Source organism: Sodiomyces alcalophilus (genome assembly GCF_042370955.1).
Source record: "Sodiomyces alcalophilus JCM 7366 unplaced genomic scaffold ACRALscaffold_1, whole genome shotgun sequence".
NCBI lineage: Eukaryota > Fungi > Ascomycota > Sordariomycetes > Glomerellales > Plectosphaerellaceae > Sodiomyces > Sodiomyces alcalophilus.
Window position 1 is genome coordinate 6863200 of NW_027263532.1, and position 26595 is coordinate 6889794.

Below are 26595 nucleotides of genomic sequence, written 5' to 3' on the forward strand. Positions count from 1 at the left end.
ATTAGTTAGGGCTTAACCCTATTTTATCTAGTTATCGTTAAGGAAAAAGGTTATTATAACCTATAATTAAGTTCTTATTTTTATATCCGACGACCCTTCGGCGCCTTATACTATCTTATAGTCGTCCTACTTTTTATATATATACTTTTTATGCTTCTAGTATCTTTTCCGGATCCCTAGAGCGTTTTCTAGGTAGTCCTTTAGTTCCTAGGTATTATATTTTACCGGCTAGCCTGCTCACTTTATAAGATAGAACGTTTTCCCTTATTTTTCTTTATAACTAACGATATCTTCTACCTCCTATTTATCTTACTCCTCCTCTAGGAGCGGGAGATCCTTCGCTAATAACTTTACGGCTACTTAGTCTTTCCACGGCTCTAATAAGGATACCGGGAATATATTATATATCCTTATATACTACGCAGGAAGGCGAACCCTATACGCCTACTTACCGATCCTCTTAGTCACCTATACCCGAATATATCGCGGTGCTAGCTTCGACCCTTACCGGAATCAGAAGTTTTTCGTGGATAGTCTAACGATATCGCTTACCTTATACTATTACGGTTAGTGGCGCTTATTATAGTGCCGAGCCTGGTGCTCCGTGGCACGCGCCTAGTATTCGCGGACCTTTCGCCGAACTTCCGCTAGCTTCTTAATACGTTCTTAGACGCCCTATACCCGGGTATCGTCCCTGGGTCGAATATATTCTACTATACATAGATAGTACCCGTATAACGCTTTATACGGCGAGATACTAAGTAAGGAGTGCTCGCTGTTATTATAGGCGAACCCAGCTTTTAATAACTAAATAGGCCACTATATTATCGCGTTACTAGTAATCGTTTATAAGTACTTAATTTGGAACTAATATATTCGTTCCGTTTAACTATCCGTTTATAGGTAGTATATAGTGGATAATCGCTAAGCGTTCGCCCGCTCGCGGCAGAACTCTATCTAAACCTAACTAATAAATAGCTTATCCCGGTCTATCACTACGCCCTCTAGGCTACCGAATCGGCACTTAATTTCCCTGTATAGTAGCGCTGCTAGCTAGGGTGCTATTAGGTCCTTCCGCGTAAGAATAAATAGAGCGTACTTTATATACCGGTTAACGATTATTAGGATAGCGTTATATATTTACTTATCTACCCCTTTTATAGACGGTAGACCCATAATAAAATCCATACTAATCTCTTAGAACGGATATATAGGTAACGGTAGCGTCTATAGCTAACCGTACGGCTTATATCGCGGCACCTATACCCCTTAATACACCGAATATACGGCGATATAATCGCGAACGTCCGCCGCTAAGTCCACCTAGTAGAACTTTCTTAAAATCAGCTCGAGCGTCTTATTCGCTCCTATATACCCGGCTTTAGGGTTATCGTGGTGCTATCGTAGGACCTCCGCCCTTAGGGCGCCCTATATAGGTAGTACTAACCGTCCCTTAAATAATAGTATATCCTTATCTCTAAAAGAGTACCCCGCTCTTTTTCCGGTCCCTTAGCGAATATTCTTAATTAAGGATATATAACCCGGGTTAGTGGTCTATAGCCCTCTAACCAGATCTTTTAGTTCCTTACTAATAGTGCGCCGACTTACCGTTTCGTTCCTAGCTAGCTCTCGGGCTATAGAATATAGGATATGCTAATCCGGTATTATAGTAACCCTAGCCTTATTAGCCTTAGGCGTCGGCGATATCTTATTAGCGACCCTTTATTAGGTAATCGCCCTATACCCTATATCTTATATTCGGGAGCGGGTAATAATAACAACGATAACACGCTATATACTATTAATAGGATATAGGGGTCGTAGCCCTCTTCCGTCCTCGTATTCTCTTAAGCTAGGCAGGGCCCCCTTTTATAGAGTCTATACCCGTTTACGTTTACTAGGCCTATATTCGGGTAGTATTACCCGAGCGGCTTAAACGTATACGATCTTTACCGCGTTACTTATTAGGGTAAGATAGATACTCGCGATCCGTTAATAAACGCTTATCGGGAGGTCGTTAACTAGTCGTAATCTTTACGATAAGGTGGGAAGTATATTATCGTATAGCGTTTTATCCATTATATAATCCGGCCATCTTAATAGGCCGTCTACTAGGTTTATTTTACCTAGGCGGTATTAAACCTCGAAGTCGAATAACGATAATCGGTATACCTATCTAGCGAGCCTTCCGTGAAGGTCCCGCGCCGGCGTGTTTAGCACGCCCTTAAGCGCTTAATAGTCCGTTAGCACTATAAACGCCTATCCCGTGCCTTTAAGATAATAGCGCTAATACTTAAGGCTCTCTATTATAGCTAATAGCTCCTGCTATCCTATACCCTATCGTTACTCCGTTTCGGAAAGCTTCCGCGAGAAGTAGGCGACCGGTCGCTATCTAGTCTTATACTTCTAACTTAGGATCCCGGAAATAGCCTTATTCGAGGCGTCCGTCTTAACCCTTATATCCAGTACTAGGTTCTAGTACCGTAGAATAGTCGCCGACCCGAAGGCGACTTTTAGTAATTTAAACGCCCGCTTAGCGCTATCCGGGAACTCAAAAGGTCCCTTCTTTTTACCCGCCTAACTGCCTTTTAGTAGCGTAGTTAACGGCGCGGTGACTCTAGAGTATCCCTTAATAAACCTCCTATAGAAATTAGTAAAACCGAGGAAAACTTAGATATTACGAAATAACCCGGGCGCCGGCCACTTAGCGACCGCACGTATACGTTCCGGGTTTATCGTAATACCCTTACGGGTTATTATAAACCCTAGGAAATCCACTTAGTTATAGTAAAATTCGCACTTTAATAGTTTCGCGTATAGCTAGGCCCTATAAAGCCGATCTAAAACCTTCTTTAGGTTCTTTATATACTATTCCCTTAACGTGGAATATATAAGGATATTATCTAGGTAAGCGATATAATATATATCTAGTAAACCGGCGAGCGCTTAGTAAATATACGCCTAGAAGGTAGCCGGAGTATTTATTAGCCCGAATATTATAACCGTGTACTCGTAGTGGCCGTATCGCGTTCTAAACGCTATCTTCTAGCGGTCCTCTTTCTTAATCCGGATCCTATAATAGGTATCTTAGATATCCACCTTAGAAAAGTACTTTGCCCCGGCGAGCCTATCTAATAGCTCGCCGACTAGGGGTAGGGGGTACCTATTCTTAATCGTTATAGTGTTTAACCCTCGATAATCGATATAGAGTCGTAAGCTACTATCCTTCTTAGGCACGAATAGCACTAGCGAGCCTATAGGGCTCGTTAACCGTTAGATACGACCGCTCGCTATCCCTTCGGCGATATACTTCTTTAGCTCCTTTAGCTAGGCTTAAGATAGGGGATATAACGGCCCGAATAGCGGTTCCTTCCCGTCTTATAAGTTAATCGTGTATTCGGCGTCCTTTAGTAAGGGTAGCTCCTTCGTAGCCTGCTCCGAAAATATATCCTGATAGTTAGCGATTTCCGGCGGTAGTTCGATAACTAGTCCGTATATCACCTTATCGTTATCTATAAATAGAATAATTATATCCGGTGTCCCTAGTACGATAATAGTAACGGTAGCGATATATATAATATACGCCTTCGCTCGCTTTTCGATAACCTTATAAGCCTATAGCTCGGGGTCTATAATTAAGATCGGCCCGTAAATAAATATTCGGCGGGCCGTATTAATTATAATACCTTCCTAACCTATACTATTATTTAAAAGCAGTAATTATCCGGTACCCTTAGGTCGATCCGTATATAGGAAGACCCTTTTTAATAGGCGTGGCCGCCCTTCTGCGTCCAGTAAATAAAAAGCTAAGCCGTACGCTCCGCGAACCCTTGCCGGGCTGCTATCGAAGCCTTTAATCTCCGGAGTCTTAACCTCTAAGAGCGGTTTTAACCTTAGGCGTTCCACTAACGCCGGGCTAATAATATCTACCTACGTATAGGTATCTAAATCCACGCTAAACTCGATCTCCTTTCCGTGATAGATTACTATCGCTATAAATCTCGCTACCTTACTAACTATAATCGCCGGCCGGTTATCGGGCGTAGGTCCGGCCCCCTTATTACCTACGCCGACTCGTTTCCTAATAAATAGAGTTCTCTAACCCGAATATCGTTATTAAGGTTATCACGTATAGCGTGTATATTATTAACACGGGCGCGAGCCTTCGCCGCCCCGTCGTTAGTCGTTTATCGTTCCTTATTATTATAGTAGTCCTTAGAACGGTAACCCTTTTTACCGTAGTTATAGCACTTACCCGTAAAGGCACGCGTACTAGGCTACGCTTATAGAGGCTCTAGACCCGAGCCCGATACCTTTTAACCCGTTAGGGGCGCCCCCTTCGAGTCCGTTTTACCTGGCTTAGCGGGCGTACGCCGACTAGTCGCCGGGGTGCTTACCCGACTTAAGCGACTATCCGAACGCTAGAAGTTTAATAGGGTCCTTTTATAACCGGTATCCGATCGCTTACTACTCGCCTTCTTAATAAGGCTTATATCCTAGAATAGCTACGCCTTTTAAGCTAGCGTTACCGCCTTATCTAATTCGGTTTTCCGCTCCCGTATCTTATCCTTAATATATAGGGGTAGCCGACTAAAATAGTCGTAGGCATACTCTTCGCTTCTGCTTATCTCCTAGCCTAATAGCCTATACAGGTTATCCCACCGTTTAAATAGCTTTATCGGCGTTATATCGCCGGTTATTCGTAGCTTACAAAGTTCCTTATAATAATAATACCGTTATATATCCTAGGATAGGTACTCTCGCCGAATAAACGCCGTAAAATCGTTCTAATTCGGGTTAGTGATTTTCCGGGTATAGTGCCTCTAGGACGTCTAGAAGGTATATTCGAGCTTCGTTAAAGCCTATTCGATCTGCTATAGCACTAGGGTACTAGGTCTAAACTGGTTCCTAGCCTTAATCGCTATTAACTAATTATCGATTTCTATAACCGTGGATAACTCTTTAATTAGCTTATAATTATATACCGGCGGTTTTTCGTAATCGCGCCGGGGCGCCGGTTATTCGGCGAGCTTCTTTATAATTACTCGATTAATCTCGTTTTATTACTAGAGATATTACGAAAATATCGTAATTAACGCCTTTTATGTTAATATCGAGGGGCCGGCGATAGATCGCCGATCGGCCTACGAACTACTATCTTCGGGACTAAGCGTAACCGGCGTGTCCGTTAACCCCTTGTTTTTATCCGACGGTTCCTATTCGGCCACCGTCGTTATTAACCTTAGTACGGCGGGCGGCTGCCTGGCGTCCGCTTCGCTAGCTCCCCCCGGGGGGACGCTCGTTCCTTAAGTCCTTCTTAGTAGTATCTTCGGCCTAACTACCTTAAAGGTATGGAAGTTAAAGAATTATAACGAAAGGAAGTCCGTAGACTTTAGTTAAGGAAAAGATATTATAGAAAAGGCTTAATAGCTTAGTACCGTAGAGTAATTATAGTATATTCGTTAACCAAGCGCTGACTGTAAACCAAGACTTTAACTTAAGGGATTAAACTAATCCCTTAACGTACGCACAGAGATAGGTTCGGATCGGTGGTCCGTGCGCGGCTATCGGTCCGACTACATGCCGATGGGTCTGCGATTATCTCGTTATAGCGGGGTACGCCAGGGGCTTAGTATATAGGGGTCGCGGTTCTTATAGGACTTTAATTTAGAGGGGAGTAGGAGTTACCGGGGTAGGAGGACCCGCTATTAACTCCGTATATATATTCGTGGGGGCTCCCTCCGAGGGTGGCGCGAGGTGAGGGGAAGGTTATTATAAGACTTAGACTTTTATAAAACCGTTCATTAGTTATTAGTATAGTTCTTATTATTAAGCTATTGATTCTTATAAAGGACCTAGTATTATATTAATAGCTTTAGTAATCCTTCGGTCCGTCTACTTAGCTAGTTCGGCGGGGTTTATAGGACCGCCGCCGCCTAATAGCGCGTTTATATCTAAGGGTATACTAACGTAGCGTATAGGGTTCGCTAAATTCTAGCTATATAAGCGGCTAGGTATAGGGTAATAGCACTAAGTAAGGCCGAATAATTATATTAGCTAGAATTAAGGAAAAGGAAAGGAAAAGGTGTATAGAGAAGTATAGGATTTACTAGGTTTATACGAATCCGCGGTAAGGGCAGCGCGAGGTCCGAGCAACGGATCTACGCGCTAATTAGCAGTTCCGGCCTTATACGGAAACTAGATACTCGAGGGGTTAACCTGTGATATATAGGCGAATTAATCAACGCCTCCCGTAAAGTGGAACGCTTCAATACTACTTTACTCTTAAATAAAGGATATAAAAAGTCCTCGAAACCTTAGAAACAGACTAAGGGAAAACACTAAAACTAGTGGAATAAAGCTAGTTATAATACCACCGATTACTTTAAACTATACCCTAAGAAAAAACCTAGTTAGTTTAAATCTAGGGGAGGTAAATAGTAAAAAGTCTTAAAAGAAAAAGATAAAAATAGGGACACTCTAGGGAGACCTTATATTTCTATAGAGAGACCTTACACGTGATAAATTTATTAGGCTATAACAAAGCCGTGAAGCTCCCTAAGTATTCTATATAATTTCTATATATAGCTTAAGTGGATACCTATACTTAATATTTCCATTTAAGTTCTTCTATTTACGGGACTTTTTTAGGATTATTCCCGCGGGGCCCGGCCATAGTACCTAGGTACTTTAGTGGCTATAATTTCGAATCTACTAGTAAGTACTATTATTCCTATGCCCCTTTTCTTCCCTGTACTAGATAACTTAAGGGCTAGTTTTAGGCTGCTTATGCCTTAAAAAATCACTGCCTTTAGAGAATGTCGAGTAGTGGTGTAAGACTAGTATAGTATAACATACAATGTATAATTAGGCGTGTATATAAAAAGAGGTATAGTACTAAAGAAAGGCGAAGCCGTCACTATGCAGAACGGCTCCGCGTAGAGCCAAAAACAAACAACTAACTAATAGGCTAGCCGAACGGAAGGGTTAGGCTCGTCACGGGTCCGTATCTAGAGCTAAGGGTCCCGAAGAGACGGTCGCCGGGCCTCTAGAAGGGTCGGCAGTGGTCCGATCAGGGGAACGAATAGCTAGATAGGCAGGCGGGCCTATAGTCGGCTCTTTAAGATCGTCTAGATATCGGAAAAAGGAAGGATAATATAAATTATAATTATAATAGGTGATAGGTAATGATCGTGAAAAGATCGGACAAAAAGCTAGCTAGATATAGTGGGTCTATTCCGAAGAATAGCCGCATATAAGACCAGGTCCCTAGGACCGCGTATATGGTCACGTAATATCCGACGCCCTAACCCGGAACACGGGTCTGCCCCTCTATAATCGGCCCTAAATTATTAAGCCACGCCCCGTGGTCTTAATAATTTCATTATAAATAAGCAACCAATAGCAGAACCATCCTAAATATACCTCTATTACCCTAATCAGGGTATCCATAAACAGCCTATAGAGTAATAGCTTCCGTATCTTTCCTTACACGTGTGTATTCCTAAAAACATCTCTCGAAGACGCAGGCCCGAAGGACGGTAACCTTAAAGATAGGGGTGACCTCGTAGGTCCTTTATGCGCACAGAGCAGGCGGCGGTGGCGGCTTCCTCGGTTCCGTATAAGGAACAAGCAACACGGCGGCGGCAGCAGTAGGCGGCAGCAAACAGGCGGCGGCCCCAGCGTAGTCTTCAAGAAGACCGTGACAATGAACGCACACACAGGGCAGGCGGCGGCCCCTCTTCGGCTCCTGGTCATAACAATAGGAACAAAGCAACGCGGCGGCCCTAGTAAAAAGATCAACGACGTAATACGCAGAACCAGGCGATAGCGTAGAGTATATCCATCTCTTTCCACTACCCTAGATAAAGGCAGGCAGTCCACTTCGGTTCGTAGGCGTAAAGCACGCAGGTCGGATCTTTTCGGCGGCGTGGCACGGCACACAGGAGGGTCGGTTCGTCGGTTCTTCGTAGAGTTAGTAGGCGAACAACGGAATCGGGTCTCGCGGCAGGAATATCGGCAGGACTCTTTAAGGCAGCAGAATTCGTGGCCGGGCTCGAAGTAATAGGAAGAAGAAGCAGGATCGACGGGATCAACTGGATTAATCGGATCAACTACAGGCAGGCGGATCAGACTCGGGCTAATCAAAGGAATAAAGATATCAGGGAAAAGAAGGGTAGTAAAAGGGTAGGAAAAAGAGGGAAAAATAAAGAAAACCTCGGTGGTGACTCTGCTAGCAGAAAACGGCAGGCAGGATCGAAAAAGAGTAGGCGGGATTAGTGGCATATGGTCTGCTTCGAATATAACAAAGATATCCAATGCGTACCACTAAACTAACCGATAACAACTCAACAACCAGCGATCCAAATCAATCAAAATCGGAGCCATTCGACTCGTCTTCTTCTAATCAGGCCAACGCAGTTACGAGCAAAAGAAAAGGTGGAAAACTATAAAAGATACAGTCAAAAAAAGAGCTAAAAAATCGGCAGGACTCCTATAGACTTATAGGCTAGGCCCCGGGCCTAGTTATCTATCGGCCCTAAAGCTGTACAAAGAAGCTCCTACGCGTATAGCTTTCTAAAAGGAAAAGAAGAGAAGGGAATAAAAATCGGGCAGGGTGAAATCGGGGGAGGGCAGGACTCTATATTCATCGGCCCCAAAGCTATACGAAGAGGTCCCCCTCCAGGGCAGCTTTCCAAACAACCTAAAAACACAAAAAGATCCTAATTAGGCCAACGGAGTAGCTTAAGGAAAAAGAAAATCCGGCTCCAGGGCGTAGTTAAAAAGAGACGCGGCCCTAGATACGAGTCCACGAACGCGGCCCCCGTTAATTAGAAGACGCGGCCCCCGTCAGGAACTAGAAAAGCTCCCACGGACTCCACGAACGACTTCTGCTTCCAAAAACGATTCTATTACCCTGATCAGGTAAAGGAACAGGTGGAGGGAAAAGGACAACAAAGGGAAAAGGCGGGAAAAAGGAAAAGGGAAAAGAGGAATAGGTGGAGGGGGGAAGATAGCAAGGAAAAACAGGATCAAAAATCCCTTAGCCCCAGAGGTAAATCCACCCACGCGGCCCCTATCAGGAACTAGAAAAAGCTCTTATAATATCACGAACGTTTTCTGTTCCCGAAAAGGACTACGTTAATACCTAATTATAAAGGCTCTGCTTACGCCACACTTTAGCTTCTATCACCTCTATTACCTACTATAAAGCTTAAATCTCCACCTTCTTCACCTCCTCTTCGAGGGAGGTGCCGAATATCTCTTCGATATATAGCCGGCTTCGACTATAATAGCCTATATACCACTATAGATAAGGATTTTCGAAGCTATCTGGCAGAAGGAAACCCGTCTACTTAGGTAGGCGGGTAAGGAGGTTAACGAACGGGTCGGCAATAACGGTCTTTACGGCAGGAGGCAGGCCCATAGTGTATCGCCGCTCCTCTTCTTCTTCTTCTTCCGTATACCTATCGATATATACTTATATTTCCTCCTCTAAGCCTAGAGACAGGCGGAAAGGCTAATTGAGCGGGGCAAAGGCGGACTAATCGGTGGGAGTAGGGGCAGGGGAATCCATAGGAGGACTCTTTTCCACCACGGGAACGGTAGAGTCCACGGGAGGACTCTTTTCCACCACGGGAACGGTAAGCGTAGCGGGCGTCTTCTTCTCCTTCATAGAGTTCACGGGAGGACTCTGGACTAAAGGAACGGCAGGAGGGGCGGTGGCAGCGGCAACGGCAGGTTCCTTCGTCACGGGGTCCACGGAAGGACTCTTTTCCACCACAGGAACGCTAAGCGCGGCAGAGCTAACACAGGAGCTCTACGGTGGAACAACGGGCGTCTTCTTCTCTACAGAGTCCACAGAAGGACTCTGGACCAGAGGAACGGCAGGAGGGGCGGCAGGCTCCTTTGTCACGGAGTCCACGGGAGGACTCTTCGGAACCGGTGCCACGGAATCGGCGGAGGCGGTGGCGCTATTCAAAGCCTCGGGCGCGACAGAGCTAGCACGGGAGCTCAGCGCCGGAATAACGGGATTAATAGACTCAACGCGCTAGTTCTTCTAAAGCGCGGAGCTATCACGGGAGCTCTTCCGGATCATAGAGCCAACGGGGCTCTCCTTCTTCTTCGGGCACGTATACCGACGGTGACCTTCCTAACCGCAGGAATAATACCTGATTAGACAAACAGCAATATACCGGGCGGGACTCTCTTCCTGACTCTACTATAGAGTCGTACTTCTACCGCGGCGGCGGCTCTTCCGACTACTGCTTCGGCTACGACTACGTGGACTACCCAGAACGGTGGGCTGCCCACGGGCAACGACGTCACCGTTAGTCTGATTAGACGCATAGGAAGCAAATCACGGTAAAGAGATATCGTGGCTAGACCTTAGAGCGTAGAGCTCTTCTAAGGCTCCTTTATAGCCATAAAGCATAACTCTCGCGAGGACCTTAAAATAACAGGTTAACCCGATCAAGAGCAACAGGAATATATCCCACGCGCGACCACCTCGAGGAGGCTGACCGTCCCGGTATTATATCCTCCTTTTTCCACGACGCCGTTATCGTGATGCCTTCCTCTTTATATTCGACTATTAATATACAGGTAGTCTCTACGTCGGTTCGGGGGACTATTCTTTCTAAGCAAGCAGTCTCTACTCTTCCGGATCCATAGTACTCAGGACCGTTTAACCGGATCTTTAGGACTATTAGTATACAGGTAGTCTCTGCGTCAGGATAGATTATAGCTGTTAATAAGCAGGCAGCCTCTATATCGGGATAGTATGTGGCTATTACTAACAAGCAGACAGCCTCTACTCTTCCGAAGCACTATCTGGATCGCTCTTCCGGAGACTCGGGCCCCAGGAAACTGTTTTTAGTGTTTTTATTATATATAGTGTTTTTATTCTTTTTATTATTAATGTATCGTAACCGGAATCAGAACTCGTATCGTACTCTTTTTCTTCTTTTCTACTGCCCACGTAACGCGTCATTCTTCCGGGCCTTAACTTAAGCCCTTCGGCCGCTATTAAAGGGGAAATCTATAACTAAAACTATATCGTATCTAAACCTATGCCGTATCCAAAATAGTATCTTATCTAAAGCTATATCGTATCTAAAACTATACTATATCCGAAACTATACCTTATTCGAAGCTATATCCAAACCAAGACTTAAAGACTAAAAACCGAAGACTTAAGACCGAAGACTTAAAGGGAAAACCGTGACCGTATCGAATTAAGACCAGCACGTGTTAACAAGCCGTTTATTTAGGCAGGCCGGAACTACCCTCGTGCGCAGGAAGATAGATAAAATCCCCCCACGCCGATTATATCCGCCTCTAAGGACTAATTAAAGAAAGGCGAAGCCGTTACTATGCAGAACGGCTCTGCGTAGGGCCAAAACAAACAACCAACTAATAGGCTAGCCGAAAGGAAGGGTCAGGCTCGTCACGGGTCCGTATCTAGAGCTAAGGGTCCCGAGGAGACGGTCGCCGGGCCTTTAGAAGGGTCGGCAGTGGTCCGATCAGGGGAACGAATGGCTAAATAGGCAGGCGGGCCTACGGTCGGCTCTTCTGGATCGTCTAGATATCCGAAAAAGCAAGGATAATGCAAATTATAATTATAATAGGTGATGGGTGACGATTATAAAAAGATCTGACAAAAAGCTAGCTGATATAGTGGGTCTATTCCGAAGAATAGCCGTATACAAGACCAGGTCCCTGGGACCGCGTACGTGGTTACGTGATATCCGACGCCCTGACCCGGAACACGGGTCTGCCCCTTTATAGTACTTAAGCGGCTTTATGGCTTTATTATGGCCCTATAAAATCCCACGAAGAAGTCACGTATAAGGTCTCTCTATGGAAATATGAGGTCTTCCTAGAGAGTCTCTAAAAATACTGAATCTAAATCAGTTAATGTATATAAAAGAGATCGGCAGATTCTAAATCTTCTATCTAAAAGAGACTAGTTGTCTGGAAAATAATAAAAGGTTATAATCTAAACCTTATATCTTATAATATAGACGAAGAAAATGGTTTAAACGACTCTGAAGTTATTAATATTATATAATAACGTTAATAAACCCCTATTATTAATACTAGAAGTCCTAGTATTAATAAAGACGTTCTTTTTAAGGATATATATTCTTTACCTATCTATACGGAAAAATTGGATATAATACAAGATAAAGAGGAGGTATTAAACCATTAATCTCCTTTATACTAACTATAGTTCACTGATTTAAATATCGATCGAATAGTGGAAACAATACACAAAGTTTAACTGTCTTCGTGCCCTTTAGATCTCGAACAGAACTTCTGTATCCATAGTGGAGCCACGTCTCACATTATATCTAATAAGGGATTATTTATTTCTGTTAAATCTACGTCTAGAATAGCTAAATAGGGACGAGTAAATAGTATTTTAACTACTTAAATTACAGATGCCCTAGCTAAATTTAAGGATACTAGTAAACGGCTTCTTTTAAAGAACTATTTATATATTCGTAAACTAGGTATAAATATTATTAGTCTTCCCGTTTTTAAAACTAAAAATTATCGAGGTCTTATAGGTAGTAAAAGACTAGTAATTTTTGATGATAAGTCTTTAATAAAATATACTGCTGCTTTAGTACATAAAGGTCCTTACTAGACCATAGTACGGGCTATACGCGCTGAAAAGTCTAAGCGACTTATATCTGATAATAAGCATTTGAAATAAAGAAGAAGGAATTTAAAAAGAAGATCCCTTTATTTAAGAGATACACTATCTTTATAGTACAACCGACTAGGTTATATAAATCCTAAGGCTTTAAGTAGTTTATCTTAACATACCTTACTTCTAAAAGATATCTCTATATCTAAGGAAGAGTTATAAAAGATTAATAGCTATTATGCCTGTAAAAGCGTAAAACCTATTACTCCAGCTAATAGGTATTCGGTTAATAAAAATGGGGTATACACCTATTTAGAGCGTGTTTATACAGACCTATATAGTCCTATTTCACTTATAACCCATCACCGAAAACGCTGGATCTTATTAATTTAAGATCGATTAACTGGATATATTTAGGTGATGTTATCACCTGATAAATCTAAGGTACTTATTACTAAGGCCGTTGCCGAATACAAACTATAAGTTGAAAGTATATCTAAAAGTACTATTAAAGAAGTGGATACCGACGGGGGAAGCGAATTCGTTAATAATTCCTTTAAACGTCTTTTTATAGGTGCTATACTTCATATTAAACCCCTTTATACACACGACCGTTAAGGCTCTATTAAAAGAGCTATAGGTATTATAATTATTAAAATTAGGACACTATTATTTGATTCAGAGCTACCTTTTTATTTATAGAGAGAAGCAGTAATAGCTATAGGTTGTATTTATAACCCAACCCCTAATTCAGCTATGGGCTTTAAGACGCCTTATAAGCTAAACAATAATAAAAAGCCAGATATTTTAAATGCTAAGGTATAGGAGTCTATAACGTATTATCGAAATATAGAAATTAGGCCCACGAAATCTATGTGGTGCTTTAATAGGCTTTAATGATTATAACTATAAAATATATAATCCAGATTTATAAAGAATGATCTGGGTTCGAGATGTGTATATTATTGAAAATCGGGTTTTAAAGTCTTTTATATAGCGCGAGGAGTCTGATTTGGTTATACTAATAAATCAGACTAAAACTTCCCCTTAAAGCAATCCTATAGAAACTACCTTTATCTAAAAAGAAGACGATTTACGGGCTACCTCCTATAGTAGTAATAGGGCTCTAAGCGGGACTATAAGTTCTAAAAAAGACCCACTATAAATAGGATTATTAACCCCTTATAAAGGTGATAATAAGGCTATTATATATTCCAGAAACCCTCTATATAATCTAGAAGTGGTGCTTCTACCTTTTACTAAAAAGGGCAGCTATAAGGATTTTATCTCTAAGTCCTTAGGTTAATTTATAAATTAAATAAGTAAGGCCTTACTATATTTATCAGGATATACCCTGTAAGGAAGTTGTTAGTAGCTTAGTATAAGGTCTATACTCTTAACTGCAAACACTATACCTAAACCAGCTATATATAAATAAGCCTTAAAAAACCCTGAAAAAGACTACTGGATAGAGGCTATAGAAGCTAACATTTAACAATTAAATAAAAGAAGGGTAGGGTTAGTCCGACTGGGGCACTTGGTTATTCCGACTGGGGTCCTATGTTGACAGCCGGTGATACCCGCCCGCGTGTTCCGCTTATACCCAGATACTTTCATATACCTGGGGTGGGCGTAGGTTAGAGCTTGAACAGAGGATTTCGGAGCCAGGTCAGAGATTAGCTGCTAATATAATGTTCTAAGACTATTAGTAGTCTGGCCAGCTATCGGGCTCTGACCTTTAAACCCCTAAACCCGTGTAGGTACTATAAGATAGCCGCTTTATTAATCGTAACAACGATACTCTTAATCGATCGTAGCGACGGTCCCGACGATACACTTAATTGATTATAACGACGATACACTTAATCGATCGTAGCGACGATACACTTAATTAATCGTAGTGACGATACACGTAGTGACTCTTAATTCATCGTGACGACGATACGCTTAATACGTGTCTGTAAGTATCTAGGTATAAAAAGAAGTCGTGGCGGCTGGCGTTAGGTGTTGCCAGTACTGCCCTAGTCGGAATAACCAAGTGCCCCAGTCGGACTAACCGTACCCTAAAAGAAACACCTAGAGTATTATTAACGTTAATACACTTATAGAAAAGGAAAAACCCAGCCTACACGCCTTAGTAGGGCGGTGGGTCTATAAAGTTAAATACGATAATACGGGAAAACCTATAAGATATAGGGCCCGCTGGGTTATATAAGGTTTCAATTAGGTACTCGGTATAAATTACTATAAAACCTTTAGTACTACCTATAGACCAGAAGGCTATAGGTTAGCCCTTATCCTTAGAGTGCGTCTCGGTTAGAAATTTAAATTACTAGATATTATAAATACACTCGTACACGGTAATATAGATATTAAGAATATCTATACTATATAGCCTATTGGTTTTTAAAAACTAAAATAAGGCTAATAGTCGAATATGCAGGCTTAATAAGGCACTATATAGGTTAAAATAAAGCCCTCGTCTATAGTATTAGTACCTTACCAAAATCATAAATAATTTAGGAGTTAAGGTATTACCTATAGATAATAGAATCCTTATATATTACAAAGATAATGAAAAAGCCTTATTTTTATATCACGTTAATAATATAATTATAATAAGCCCTAACGAAAAGACTATAAATTGGTTCTATACGGAATTATCTAAGGATATATCCCTTAAAGATTTAGAAACCCTAAGTACGTTTTTAGTCTACTAAATTACTATTAATTCCGAGAGGAAAAAGTAATATATATATGTTAAACGGCCTATACCGCTGGAATATTATCGCAGTATAAAAGGCAAACCCTTAAACTAGCTAATACTCCTACTATTACTGAAATAACTCTGTTTTCTAACCAGGAAACTGCCTGCCAGGCTAATATAAATCAATATTCACAGGAAATAGGAGCACTACTATATTTATCACTATATACTAGACCTGATCTAGCCTATGTAGTTAATAGATATATAAGATATATAACAATCCTTCTAAAGACCTTGATATATTTGGCTACTCTGGTGCAGGCTGGTCAGATATACCAGAAGACAGAACTTTAACAGGCGGTTATACCTGCTGTATAGGGTTAAATAATTCTATAAGCTGGAATTCTCAGAAACAAAAAACCATAGCCTTATCGTCTGCAGAAGCCGAATACATGGCTTTAACTGAATTCTATAAGGAGGTCGTATATGTCCATAACCTATATTAAGACCTTATTACAGGTTTGGGGTTAGATATACCTTTATAAACCCCTATAGTTTTACTTAATAACGAAGGGGTAAAGAAAATAAACTAAAATCCCGAATTTTATAAAAGAGTAAAACATATCGATAGGTAATATTATTACTGGCGTTAATTATACTTAAGCAGCAAGATTAAACCTGTATATAGTAATACGGATCATAATATAGCCGATATATTAACTAAGGGCTTAGCTGCTCTAAAGCATAAAACTCTTAGTGGCTACATAAATTTGTGTACTATAAAAGAACTTCTAATAGAGTATAAGAAACCTGATTTTACCTTATTAACTGAATTCAAATATTAATAGTTAATCAATTGATAAAGTCAGGGATAACTATGGGTTTTTTATTCCTAAAAAGGGGATTTTCCTATAAAATTCAGTGCGTTGTTCATCTATATACGTTTTTGCCACCATAAATATACTTAGGATATGTTTTCCCTGGTATCAGGGTTTTTTACCTAAGTTAAATAAAAATATCTTTTATAAGCATAAATTGCTTTTGAATTTATTGTAACTATTAAGAAGGAATTAAGAAAAAGGAAAGAACTCTAACACCTCTTATAACAGTTATTAAGTTAATCTAAGCTAGATAGTCTAGCTTACGAGGGGGTGTTAATATCTGCTATTAATAACTACTTTATAGTTATAGGCAGTGGAATCAGGAGTAAAAAGATATATATCTTTATACTGATTTACCTATCTTAATATCTAATTATTAATATAGGTAATTAGTAATATAGAGATATAAGATATAAGCCGAGACAAAAAGTCTATTACGTAATAAAGACTCTACTGCATAATAACTAAGTCCACTATATAATAAGCAAAGCTTATTATTACTGTCTTAGGACTAGTCTCTCTATACACTGTTTGTCTATATAGATCTGCTTTATCTCCTTCTTCTTTTACTCCTTTTCGTACACTTCTTATATACTATTACTGTATTCTACTGTTAGTATTATGAAATATTACTCTATTGAATTCACTTAACCTTTTATTACCTAAGCACCTCTCACCCTCTCTTTCTTTAACCTACGGCTTCTAGTTAAGCTTGTAAATTTTATCCAAACCCTTACACTATCTAGTATTAAGAGTTCGCTAAAAATAGGCGCCGTCCTCTTAGAGTTTTTGAACTCTTCGCGTTAACGCTTTTAACCGGCCTTATCTCCTTTCTAAACCTATTTATCCCTTATCTTACCCTATACGTTTTTATTAATACACTATATATAGATTTGCTATAAAGTATCGTTAAATACTATTCTAGTAGCGTTCTTAAATACTTTATTAAAGTCGGAGATAATTATACACGGCTACTAAGTACTAAGGGCGACACGATATAAATCTAGTTATTACAGAACCTATTCGTATATATCCTGGTTTTCCTTATTAATAAGGCAGAAAACAAGATTAAAGATGCTTTAGATATTACTAAGTCTATAGATATTAATAAAGGGCATCTTAAATTTATTAGTCTTATGTATATTATCGCTAATTATAACTTCGGGATTAAGCTTTTATATCTTTTCGTATTATAGATAAGTTTAGATAATAAAGGTAATAGATTCCGTAAGCTATCGGTAATTATACCTAATTTTATAGGCCTCGAACTCGCGATTTAATGCTTATATCGGTGTATAGCTATCGAGTAGCTCCTCGCGTGCCTTAGATATCTCGTTAATAATGTTTCTTCTTACCTAAACCTAACAGAAAAGGAATTAACGGAATATATTAGACGGGGAGAGTTAAAGACGATACTAGTATTGACCTAGTCTGGATAATTCTCGCGTATTAAAGAGGTAATAGCGCGAGCTAATAAGAGGGTTATACGGAATAGCCAGCGGACCTCCTCCCTCTATTCTTCGGTCTAGGTCCTCGTCCGATAGATAGGATAGGCCGCGATATCGAGGGTTACCTCGTGATTATAATCAGGGTTTATAATCACTATAAACAAACGATCGCTAAGAAGATTAGCTTTAACCTAGAAGGGGCAGGCAGTGTGCCTTAACGTCACGTTAGGCCTCGCGCCTATAGTAACCGAAGGCCGTATAGGGCTTCCGCAATTATAGTAAAGGTTATAGCGACGATATATACCGTCTTTGGCTAGGTTAGTTCGATATCGGATTACGATTATGTATCCGTTATCGCGGGCCTATTCGCTACCGTGCGTAAAAAGCTCCTTAATATCTTTATATCTAAGGTTAAAGAACTAAGGCGGTAAAAGCGCTATTATAACGTTATTAAGCGTTAAAGATAGATAGATAAGTATAAAAGTGGAAAAGACGATATAATATTATAGTTATATAGTATAGTATATAAATTAAACTGCCTGCCTACGTAATTAATAAAATGTTTATAATAGTGGGCGGCTAGCACCGGCTATAAAAATAGTGCTCTAGTCGGAATAAAGAAATGCCTTAGTCGGAATAACCGCACTTTAAGATAATAGCTACCGCTATGGCTCCCGTAATAGTAGCCCCGGGCCTATCCATCTTAACGACTCCTGCGGCAGCTACTTAATAGCCGCCTCTACCGGCTGCCCGTCTATCCTCTTCCGCATCGAGCGCCTATCTATTATCGGACTCTCCAGCGCCGGCTGCTCGTTTATCCTCTTCCACGACGGGCGCCTATCTATCTTTAGCAGCCACTACGCCGGTAGCTGTCTCTAGGCCGTAACGTAACCGCCGGCACTATAACGATACGCCGACTCTGCCTTTCTTTATGTTAACTGCTTTAATATACCGATAAAACTACTGCTAAGCCTGGATATACCCGAAGAGCGGACTAATTAGAGCTAGGTAATACAGTTACTATACAGAGTGCAGTAGATCCTGGCTGGCCCTGAAGAGGTGCAGGGTCTTATTAAGATAGACACGTTTAAAGCTATTAAAACACCGTTATTTTCTGCCCTTCAAGCCGCCCTTTAGATCTAATATAACGTTAATCTATCCGGTTATATAACTAAATTTAAGGTACGCCTCTGCGTTCGTGGTGGTTAATAGCCTTAAAATCACCTTAACGCCGACGCCTTTATACTGGCTGGCAGTACCTTTAAAACGCCTATAGCTATGACTGCCTACTTCGATCTAGAGACCCGTACCTTAATACCGTTAACGCGTTTATAAACGGCGGCCTTAACAAAGAGGTCTATGTTAAAGACCCGTCGGGATAGAATATCTTATACACCGTAGTATACGTTATTAACAAGGCCGTATTAGAACCGTTTTTAAGCCTCCCACGCCTAGTAAACCGTGGGATTAACCGGCTACGCCGAGCCTTATATAGGCTACGCTAACCGCCTAAGCTATAGTACTAGGAGCTCTTTTCTATTTTAGGGAAGTATAGTCTTAAGTAATTAAAGAAGTATAATTATGTTTCCGAAGCGATAAGCTGTTTATATTCCTTTACGTTAACAATATAGTTCTACTATATCGAAAAGAGTATATTAAGACCGCCGAAGACCTAATTAAGTAGCTATAGGAACGCTTCTAAATCCGGGATTTAGGGCTAATTAAGTAGTTCCTTAGTCTCCACGTTATAAGGGATTATAAACGCCGAAGACTATAGTTATCTCTTAATAACTATATTAACGAAAAGATCAAGGCGTTGAATATCGTGACTAACGAAAGGGTTACTATGCCGCTTACCTTTCCCGATATCCTCGAACGGAATAGTAAGTAGGCGTTACAGGCCTCTATCTACCTATATCTTTAAAAAGTTATATCGATTAATTACGCTAGCTATTAAATAAGGCTGGATATCTTAAAGGCTACTTTTAGACTAGCCGAATTCGCTACTACTCTATCTAGTTTGTATCAGAAAGTCGCTGATACGTGCCCTAAGTACCTTGACTTAATAAGATAACTCTGCCTATCCTTTAGACCATGGGATTCCGAAGAAAACCCAGTAAAATACGCCCTCGTTTATATAAGCGACGCTACCTTTATAGACGATCATAAGACTTGGCATAGCTCCTAGGGATATATAAATATACTTTTTAGAGGTCTTATCGATTAGAAGCCGAATAAGTAAATACGCATTATGATATCTAGCACTACAGCATAGCTTATAGCTCTAAGGGCTGCCGCCCGCTAGTATATCGCGATGTTTCGCCTAATAAAGGACCTAACGTTACGCTTTGAGGTCAACCCTATTACTATCTATTATACTAATAATTAGGCCCGTTAGCTATTAGAAAACCCTTGCCTAAAAATAACGTCGAAATTAAAGTATCTTAATATCCAGGCTCTATAGATCCGGCAGGTTATATAATACAAGACAATCAAGATTAATATTAGATCGCTATTAACAAGAGAGTTAGCGATAGGATAATAAAGACGTTACCACTTTAAAAGCATCTTATATTCATTAGGATACTTGGGATAGAAAAGAGCCCTGCCGGCTTAGTTTAATCGGATTAATTGTTATCAACTTAACGGTGGATTAGATTAGATTAGATTAGATTACGATCGCGATCGCGATTAACGCGATTATTAGCTTGATTATAATTATGTGATAATCGTTATGTTGTTTTTGAGATTGTAATAAGGCACGAGCTGTTTAATAAGCCATTGACCTTTGGATTCATATCTAGGCTTAAAGCCCCTAGATTTTACGTTATTTTTAACCTTTAATTCGATCAGAACCGTTAGGATTAATTCTACGGCTTTAGGTGGGGTATTAGATATTTATACCTACGGTCCCCGATAAGGCCGTCGGAGTATAATCCAGTGCGACGTCAGCACACTACTCCGTATCCAGAAGTACTTCTAATGGATATACTGTAGTGCTTTTTCCCCTCTTTGATTTATATATTTAACATCTCAGACTCGTCCTCTTTTATAGTCTGCAATAAATATAAGTCACACTTCGTACTATATTAGTGTCCTGATATAAATAATGATATCTAACTAGGGAATATAATAAAGCCCTATAGAGCTATTTATTATAGCTGTTGGTGAATAAGGGGAAGGAATAACTAGGCGTTAGATAATAAAACTAATAAGCGCCTAGCGTGGTATAAGATACCGGAAACCTATAGACTAAGGAGCCGCGAACTCGCGGCGACACGAACTCGCTTAATATAAGGACCAAGCGCACCTTCCTGGCGCCTAGTTAAAATAAAGGGTGGATTGGCGCTTTAGTATTATGGCCCGGAAAAGGAAGCAAGGGATAGTATTACAGGTTCAGCTCTGTAAGGGTATATATTTAGTATAAGACCGGAACCACTGATTAAGGCCCGGGTCCTATACTCGGACCGCGCGCTGCTTTTATAGGGGACTTATATAAATACAGGAACATACAATTACACAGGTATCGTATAGGGGGATATATAGAAACCTAAATACAAAGGAAGAGAGACTCGCGACTTTTCGTAAAATCGACCCCAAGGTGACGAAATACCGGGAAACACAAGAAAACGAATACGTATTCGGATTCAGGGACCCGGAAAGGCCTAGGAACCGATAGCATAGCTAGGCCGAGGAGTAAGCGGGGGGATAGGCCGAGGAAGAAGCCGCCCCGACACGTTAAGAGGAAATAATATATCGTAGCCGGACTAAATAGAATAAGCCGTATCGAACACGCACCAAGGGCGTTATAGTAATATATTAGACGAGGCTACTAAGTATTTCTCCGGTATACTAGCTAACGGGGTAAGCGTCTAAGAGGCGCTTAAGCTAGCCTAGGAAATCCTGAATATCCGCTACTACGAGATAATCGAAGGGGCACCGCTACGGCTTCCGCCTAATAACTACCCGCCCCTTTTATCTAAGGGTATAACTAAAACTATTTAGATAGTAATTAAGGAGGTATTATAAGGAATAGGAACCGGAAACCCGAAAACCTATACCTAAGTCGCGGGAGTAGCCGCCTATTACCGCTTTAAGACTATACTATCTAAAGTTATCCTTATATAATACGTATATAAACTTAATATACGCTACGGTACTAATATGGGACTAGACCTATATAAAAGAACGCTACCAGAGATAGTATAGGCGGTAAATTACGCTAGCGGAAAAAGTAATATAAAGGTAGCGTGGCGCTTATTCAACGGGGATATTATAATTATATTCGACCCTAATAATACCTAAAGGAAAGTATATAAAGACTAGGTACCTATAGTCTTTAGGCTAGGGGCCGCGATATAAAAGAAAACCTATTAAATAATCGCGAAAGGAATCGTAATAAGGCACCTATGCGATTATAATAAGAATAACGTTATTATAGACCTTAAGATAAATAACCTCTTTATTCACTTTAATCGGATTAGGATAAGGATCCTATATATTAAGAACGCCTATATAGCGTTCCTCCTAATAAAGATTAATATACCGGAAGCGGCGGAGCGTATAGTAAAGGAGGAGATCTTCTTTTATTAGGGCTATTATCGCTACAAGCCCTATAACCCTAAGCTATTACCGCTACGCTATTATAAATACTTATAGTTCGGGTATAAGGCGGGCTAATATAATACCCTAGAACGCCTTTATAGCTATTATAACGGGCCTAAATTAGAATATAATAACGAGTTTAATAACTATAAGGCGCGCCGGGGTAAAGCCGGGAAGCGCTATACTACTTATAAGGGACCGTACGCTATACTCGGCGATAGCTGCCCCCTCCTAGCTAGGGAAAAGGCCAGGACCAGGGAAGTGTATACTAACCGCGCTAAGGAATTCGACCTTACTAAGATCGATAGAGTAAGGGCTATAGTACTAGGCGAGTAACGCGTTATTATACTAGTAGAGTAAAGACTAATATTGCTACTCCAGAAACGGCGTTAGAAAGGGCGACCCCCTATAGGATTCTATATCTTAATCGCGGAAGCCGCGGATAGGGTAGGCGAGAAGGAGCGGGAGAGGGATATAGCGGCCGTAAAACAGGCGGCGAAAAAACAAAAGAGTAGTAATAATAGCAGTAATAATAACACTAATAATAACGATAATAATAATAACGCTAATAGCGTAGCGACTAATATTATAAAATTCTTCTTTATAACCCTTAAAACCGCCTAAAACACCCCGATACCCCTAGCTATAAAGCTAGCCGCGCCCGCTAATAAGGCGGGAGCGTTATAGAACCGCGATAAACCGACTCTGGAAGTAATAATGATTAAGGCTATTTAATTAGAGCCAGGCCCGCTAAAGGCCACCTAACTCGTAATAGTTAAGATAGAGACAGATATACGGCTAAGCCTATCCTAATAACTATATAGAAATTAATATCCTATAATAGAATATTATAGCGAAGGTGGACCTGATATAATAGGCGCTTTATAACCGCCGTGGGTATAATATAATAGCGATCACGGAACCAGGATTAGATCGGAGAGGGAGGCTATCCTGCCCGAAGAGATACGATTATAGGATAGTTTAGGGAGGAGGGAAAGCCCTCCTGTATATATATAAAAGACACGAACCCGCTATATAGACGTGGTGGGCTAGAGATAACTAGGCCTAAGTAATACTAGGGGAAGGGGCCTAGAAGACGAATATATAGGTAATTTACTCTATAAACTATAAAGGCGCGGGATAGAATACCCCGATCTATTAGCTAGTAGCGGAACCGCTACGGGGATATACTATCCTTATTAAGGACTTTAATCTTAAGTACCTACTCTAAGGTAGATATAATAGATATAATCGATAATCCGAAGACTTACTCGCTATAGCGTACCGATAACGCCTTAACCTTATAACGCCGAAGGGGCACTTAACCCGGATAATAGTAGACCCGGGCCGGCGCTATAATATACTCGACTTAACCTGGATTACCGGGGATATATAGTACGACTATAAGGGTAATAACTATAACTTTACCAGATCCTATTATATTGTATAGGCGGTGTTAGTCTATATAGACTGAATATAGTAAAAGCGAACCAAAACCTTAGGATAGTAGTAGAGGAAGATTGACCCTATTAAGGTCTAAGCTAAGGCGGCTAAGATATATATTAACCCGATTAAACTAGACCTAATAGAGATCGAATAAGCGACCTAGTAACTAACCCAGGCTCTCTACGATATTACTAACGCTATAGTACTGCGTAAAGGACCACCCTGTTTATAACCCCTGCTATTATAGTAGAACCCCGAGATCGTTATAGCGAATAAAGAGGTTACGCACCTAACCCGTAGGTTCTATATAAGGCGGTTATAGGGGAGGTAGCGGGACCTTTAGGAAGTAACTAAGGGAAGAGACTACCTTATTAGGAGGGAGAAGCGTAGATACTAGTATAGTATAGTTAATCGGATAGCGTTAGACTATAAAAGCCTTTAGTTACTCTAAAAGTGGGTATAAATAGCCGGATATAAATAACCTAAGCCTCCTTTTATCCTAGCCCTATACTATAGCGGGGCTAGACTATTAGTGTAGATATACTTATACAAGGCAGATATCCTAGCCCAGAAGTTCTTCCCGGCACCGAATACTATAAACCCTAGACCCTTAGGTATTATAGTATACCCGAGAACTATACGTATCAAAGACTTAGTAACGGAAAAAGATTTTAAGCAAGCTATATAATATACTACTAAGTGGAAGGCGCCCGGGGAAGATAGCCTGCCTAACGGATTCCTATAGGCCTATAGCCCTCTACTCTAAAAGCGCCTCGCCTAACTCTACTCTACCTACCTTAGGGCCTTATACTTCCTACGGCGGTTCCGTAGCGTAAATGTTATAGTCCTTAAGAAACCTGGGAAACTATAAGAGGCGTACTACACGGCGTCCAGACAGCGGCTAATCTCGCTCCTTAGCTTTATAAGGAAAATCCTTAAGAAGATCCTAGCCGAACGCGTTATAGCCGCTATAAAAAAGCACCGATTACTCCCCTCCGGCTAGATAAGGAACCGTAAATATAGGAATATAATAATTATTATAAGAGTAGTAATAGAGGGAATCTGCATAGCGTGGGATTATAGCGGTATAATAGCGATACTTAAGTTTAATATCTAGGAGGCCTTTAATATAGTCCTATACCTCCGCCTAGTAGAAGTAGTTAATAACCTAGGCTTCTCGACTTAGTTTATAGTATAGCTCCGAACCTACCTAAGTAAAAGGAAAGCGCGGCTATACTTTAATAGCGGGATAGGACTATATACTAAAATAAGAGCCGGGGTCCCTTAAGGATTACCCCTATTACCTATCCTTTTTATCTTACATATCGGTACACTTTATTAGGAACTCTATATAGTGGCTAGAATAGCCGTAGTAGGCTTCGTAGATAATATAAATATTATTATGCTCGGATATAATACTATAGTTATTATAGCGCGGCTATAACGCGCCTAGGAAATATATAAAGACTAGTTAGAGATGAGTAGGCTATGCTTCGAAGCTGTAAAGTATAAGCTTATATACTTTACGCGAGCTAGGAAACCGGAGGCGCTTAACCTCTATATCGAAGGCGTCTAAGTACCGTAAAGAAGAGAGGCCGGCCTGCTTAGAGTAATCCTTAACTATAAACTTTTATTCCGAGCCTACCTAACCTACCTTAAGGCGAAGATCTAGGTATAGAAATACGCTTTTACCCGCCTTATTATATTAGCGTGGGGCTATCGTATCGAAGACGTATATAAACTATACTTAAGTGTTATTAGGAGCGTAGCTATATACGCTATACCGGTTTTCTATACCCTTATAGAGAAGGGTAAGACACCTAGAGGTATTATAAGATAACTCGCCGTAGAATAGGCACGGTGCCTATATATTATTACCGGCGCCTATAAGGCCACTATAACTAAGATCCTAGAGAGAGAAGCGGGTGTTCCCCCTCTTAACCTTTATAGTAACCTCTTAGTTACGAAAATAGTAGAATATATAGAGGGGACCCTTATAGAGGAATTCCTAATAATAACCAGAATTATAGCCGAAGCGGCTATATATATTAGGCGTAAAGACCCTAAGAGGTATACGCTAGGGGGATAAGAATACCTAAAGGACTAAGTATAGATATAATACCTAGGGCGAGACCTAAAATATAGACTACGCGATAAATAGCGCTATAGATAGGAGAATATAAGCCCGCGATAATATAGTAGCGTGGCCGCGGCGTGGACGCCCCGCTTCTTAAAGACGGGACTTAGGAAATATAAGGGCCTTTTTAAACCCCAGAGCTTAATCCTTATATAGATACGGATAAAGAAGCTTAGCCTCCGTAAATTCCTTTTTTAATACGGCGTCCCTAGTATAGTAACACCGCGCTACCCTTATATAGATAAGGGAGTAGAAATAGCTAAGTATATCGTATTATAGTATATAGATATAAATAACCGGATATAGGAGGGATTATAGGGCGTAGCGGGAGCGGAGCTAAGGAGTAAGGTAGGCTGGCTTTATACCCTTAAAGATAATAAATAAACGGGAGTAGTAGCGAAATAGTTCTTATAGGTGGGTATGCTCTAGGATTTCCGCCTAGTAAGGGCCCTAGACCCTAGGGGGATAATAACGATATAAGGATAACTACGGGAATATAGCGAAGGGCACGATTTATACGGACATTAATAGGTTTCTTAGGGGGCGACGCGCCTACGCACGGCTAACCCCCTACTATCTTAGCTATTATCTAGGTAGCCTTATTACCGGCACCTTATATAACCTTAGCCTTATAGCTCTTACTCTTATCGTTATTAGCACTATTTTCCTTTTTACTAGAGGTAGTAGGATCGGTAGTAGCGGGGATTTTAAGA

The 26595-nt window shown here is 40.7% G+C and overlaps 2 protein-coding genes across 2 annotated transcripts; both read right to left on the reverse strand.

Moving 5' to 3' along the window:
- Positions 1 to 7576: 7576 nt before the first annotated feature.
- ACRALDRAFT_204796 (uncharacterized protein) lies at positions 7577 to 7758 on the reverse strand (the record flags this gene model as incomplete). The annotated part of the gene is made up of 2 exons (XM_071021542.1): positions 7577 to 7689; positions 7719 to 7758. 2 exons carry the CDS (start codon positions 7756 to 7758, stop codon positions 7577 to 7579), a joined length of 153 nt encoding a protein of 50 aa, XP_070880215.1.
- Positions 7759 to 9520: 1762 nt separating this feature from the next.
- On the reverse strand, positions 9521 to 10350 carry ACRALDRAFT_204797 (uncharacterized protein; the record flags this gene model as incomplete). The annotated part of the gene is made up of 6 exons (XM_071021543.1): positions 9521 to 9544; positions 9599 to 9770; positions 9825 to 9907; positions 9953 to 10001; positions 10081 to 10172; positions 10291 to 10350. 6 exons carry the CDS (start codon positions 10348 to 10350, stop codon positions 9521 to 9523), a joined length of 480 nt encoding a protein of 159 aa, XP_070880216.1.
- Positions 10351 to 26595: the final 16245 nt, after the last annotated feature.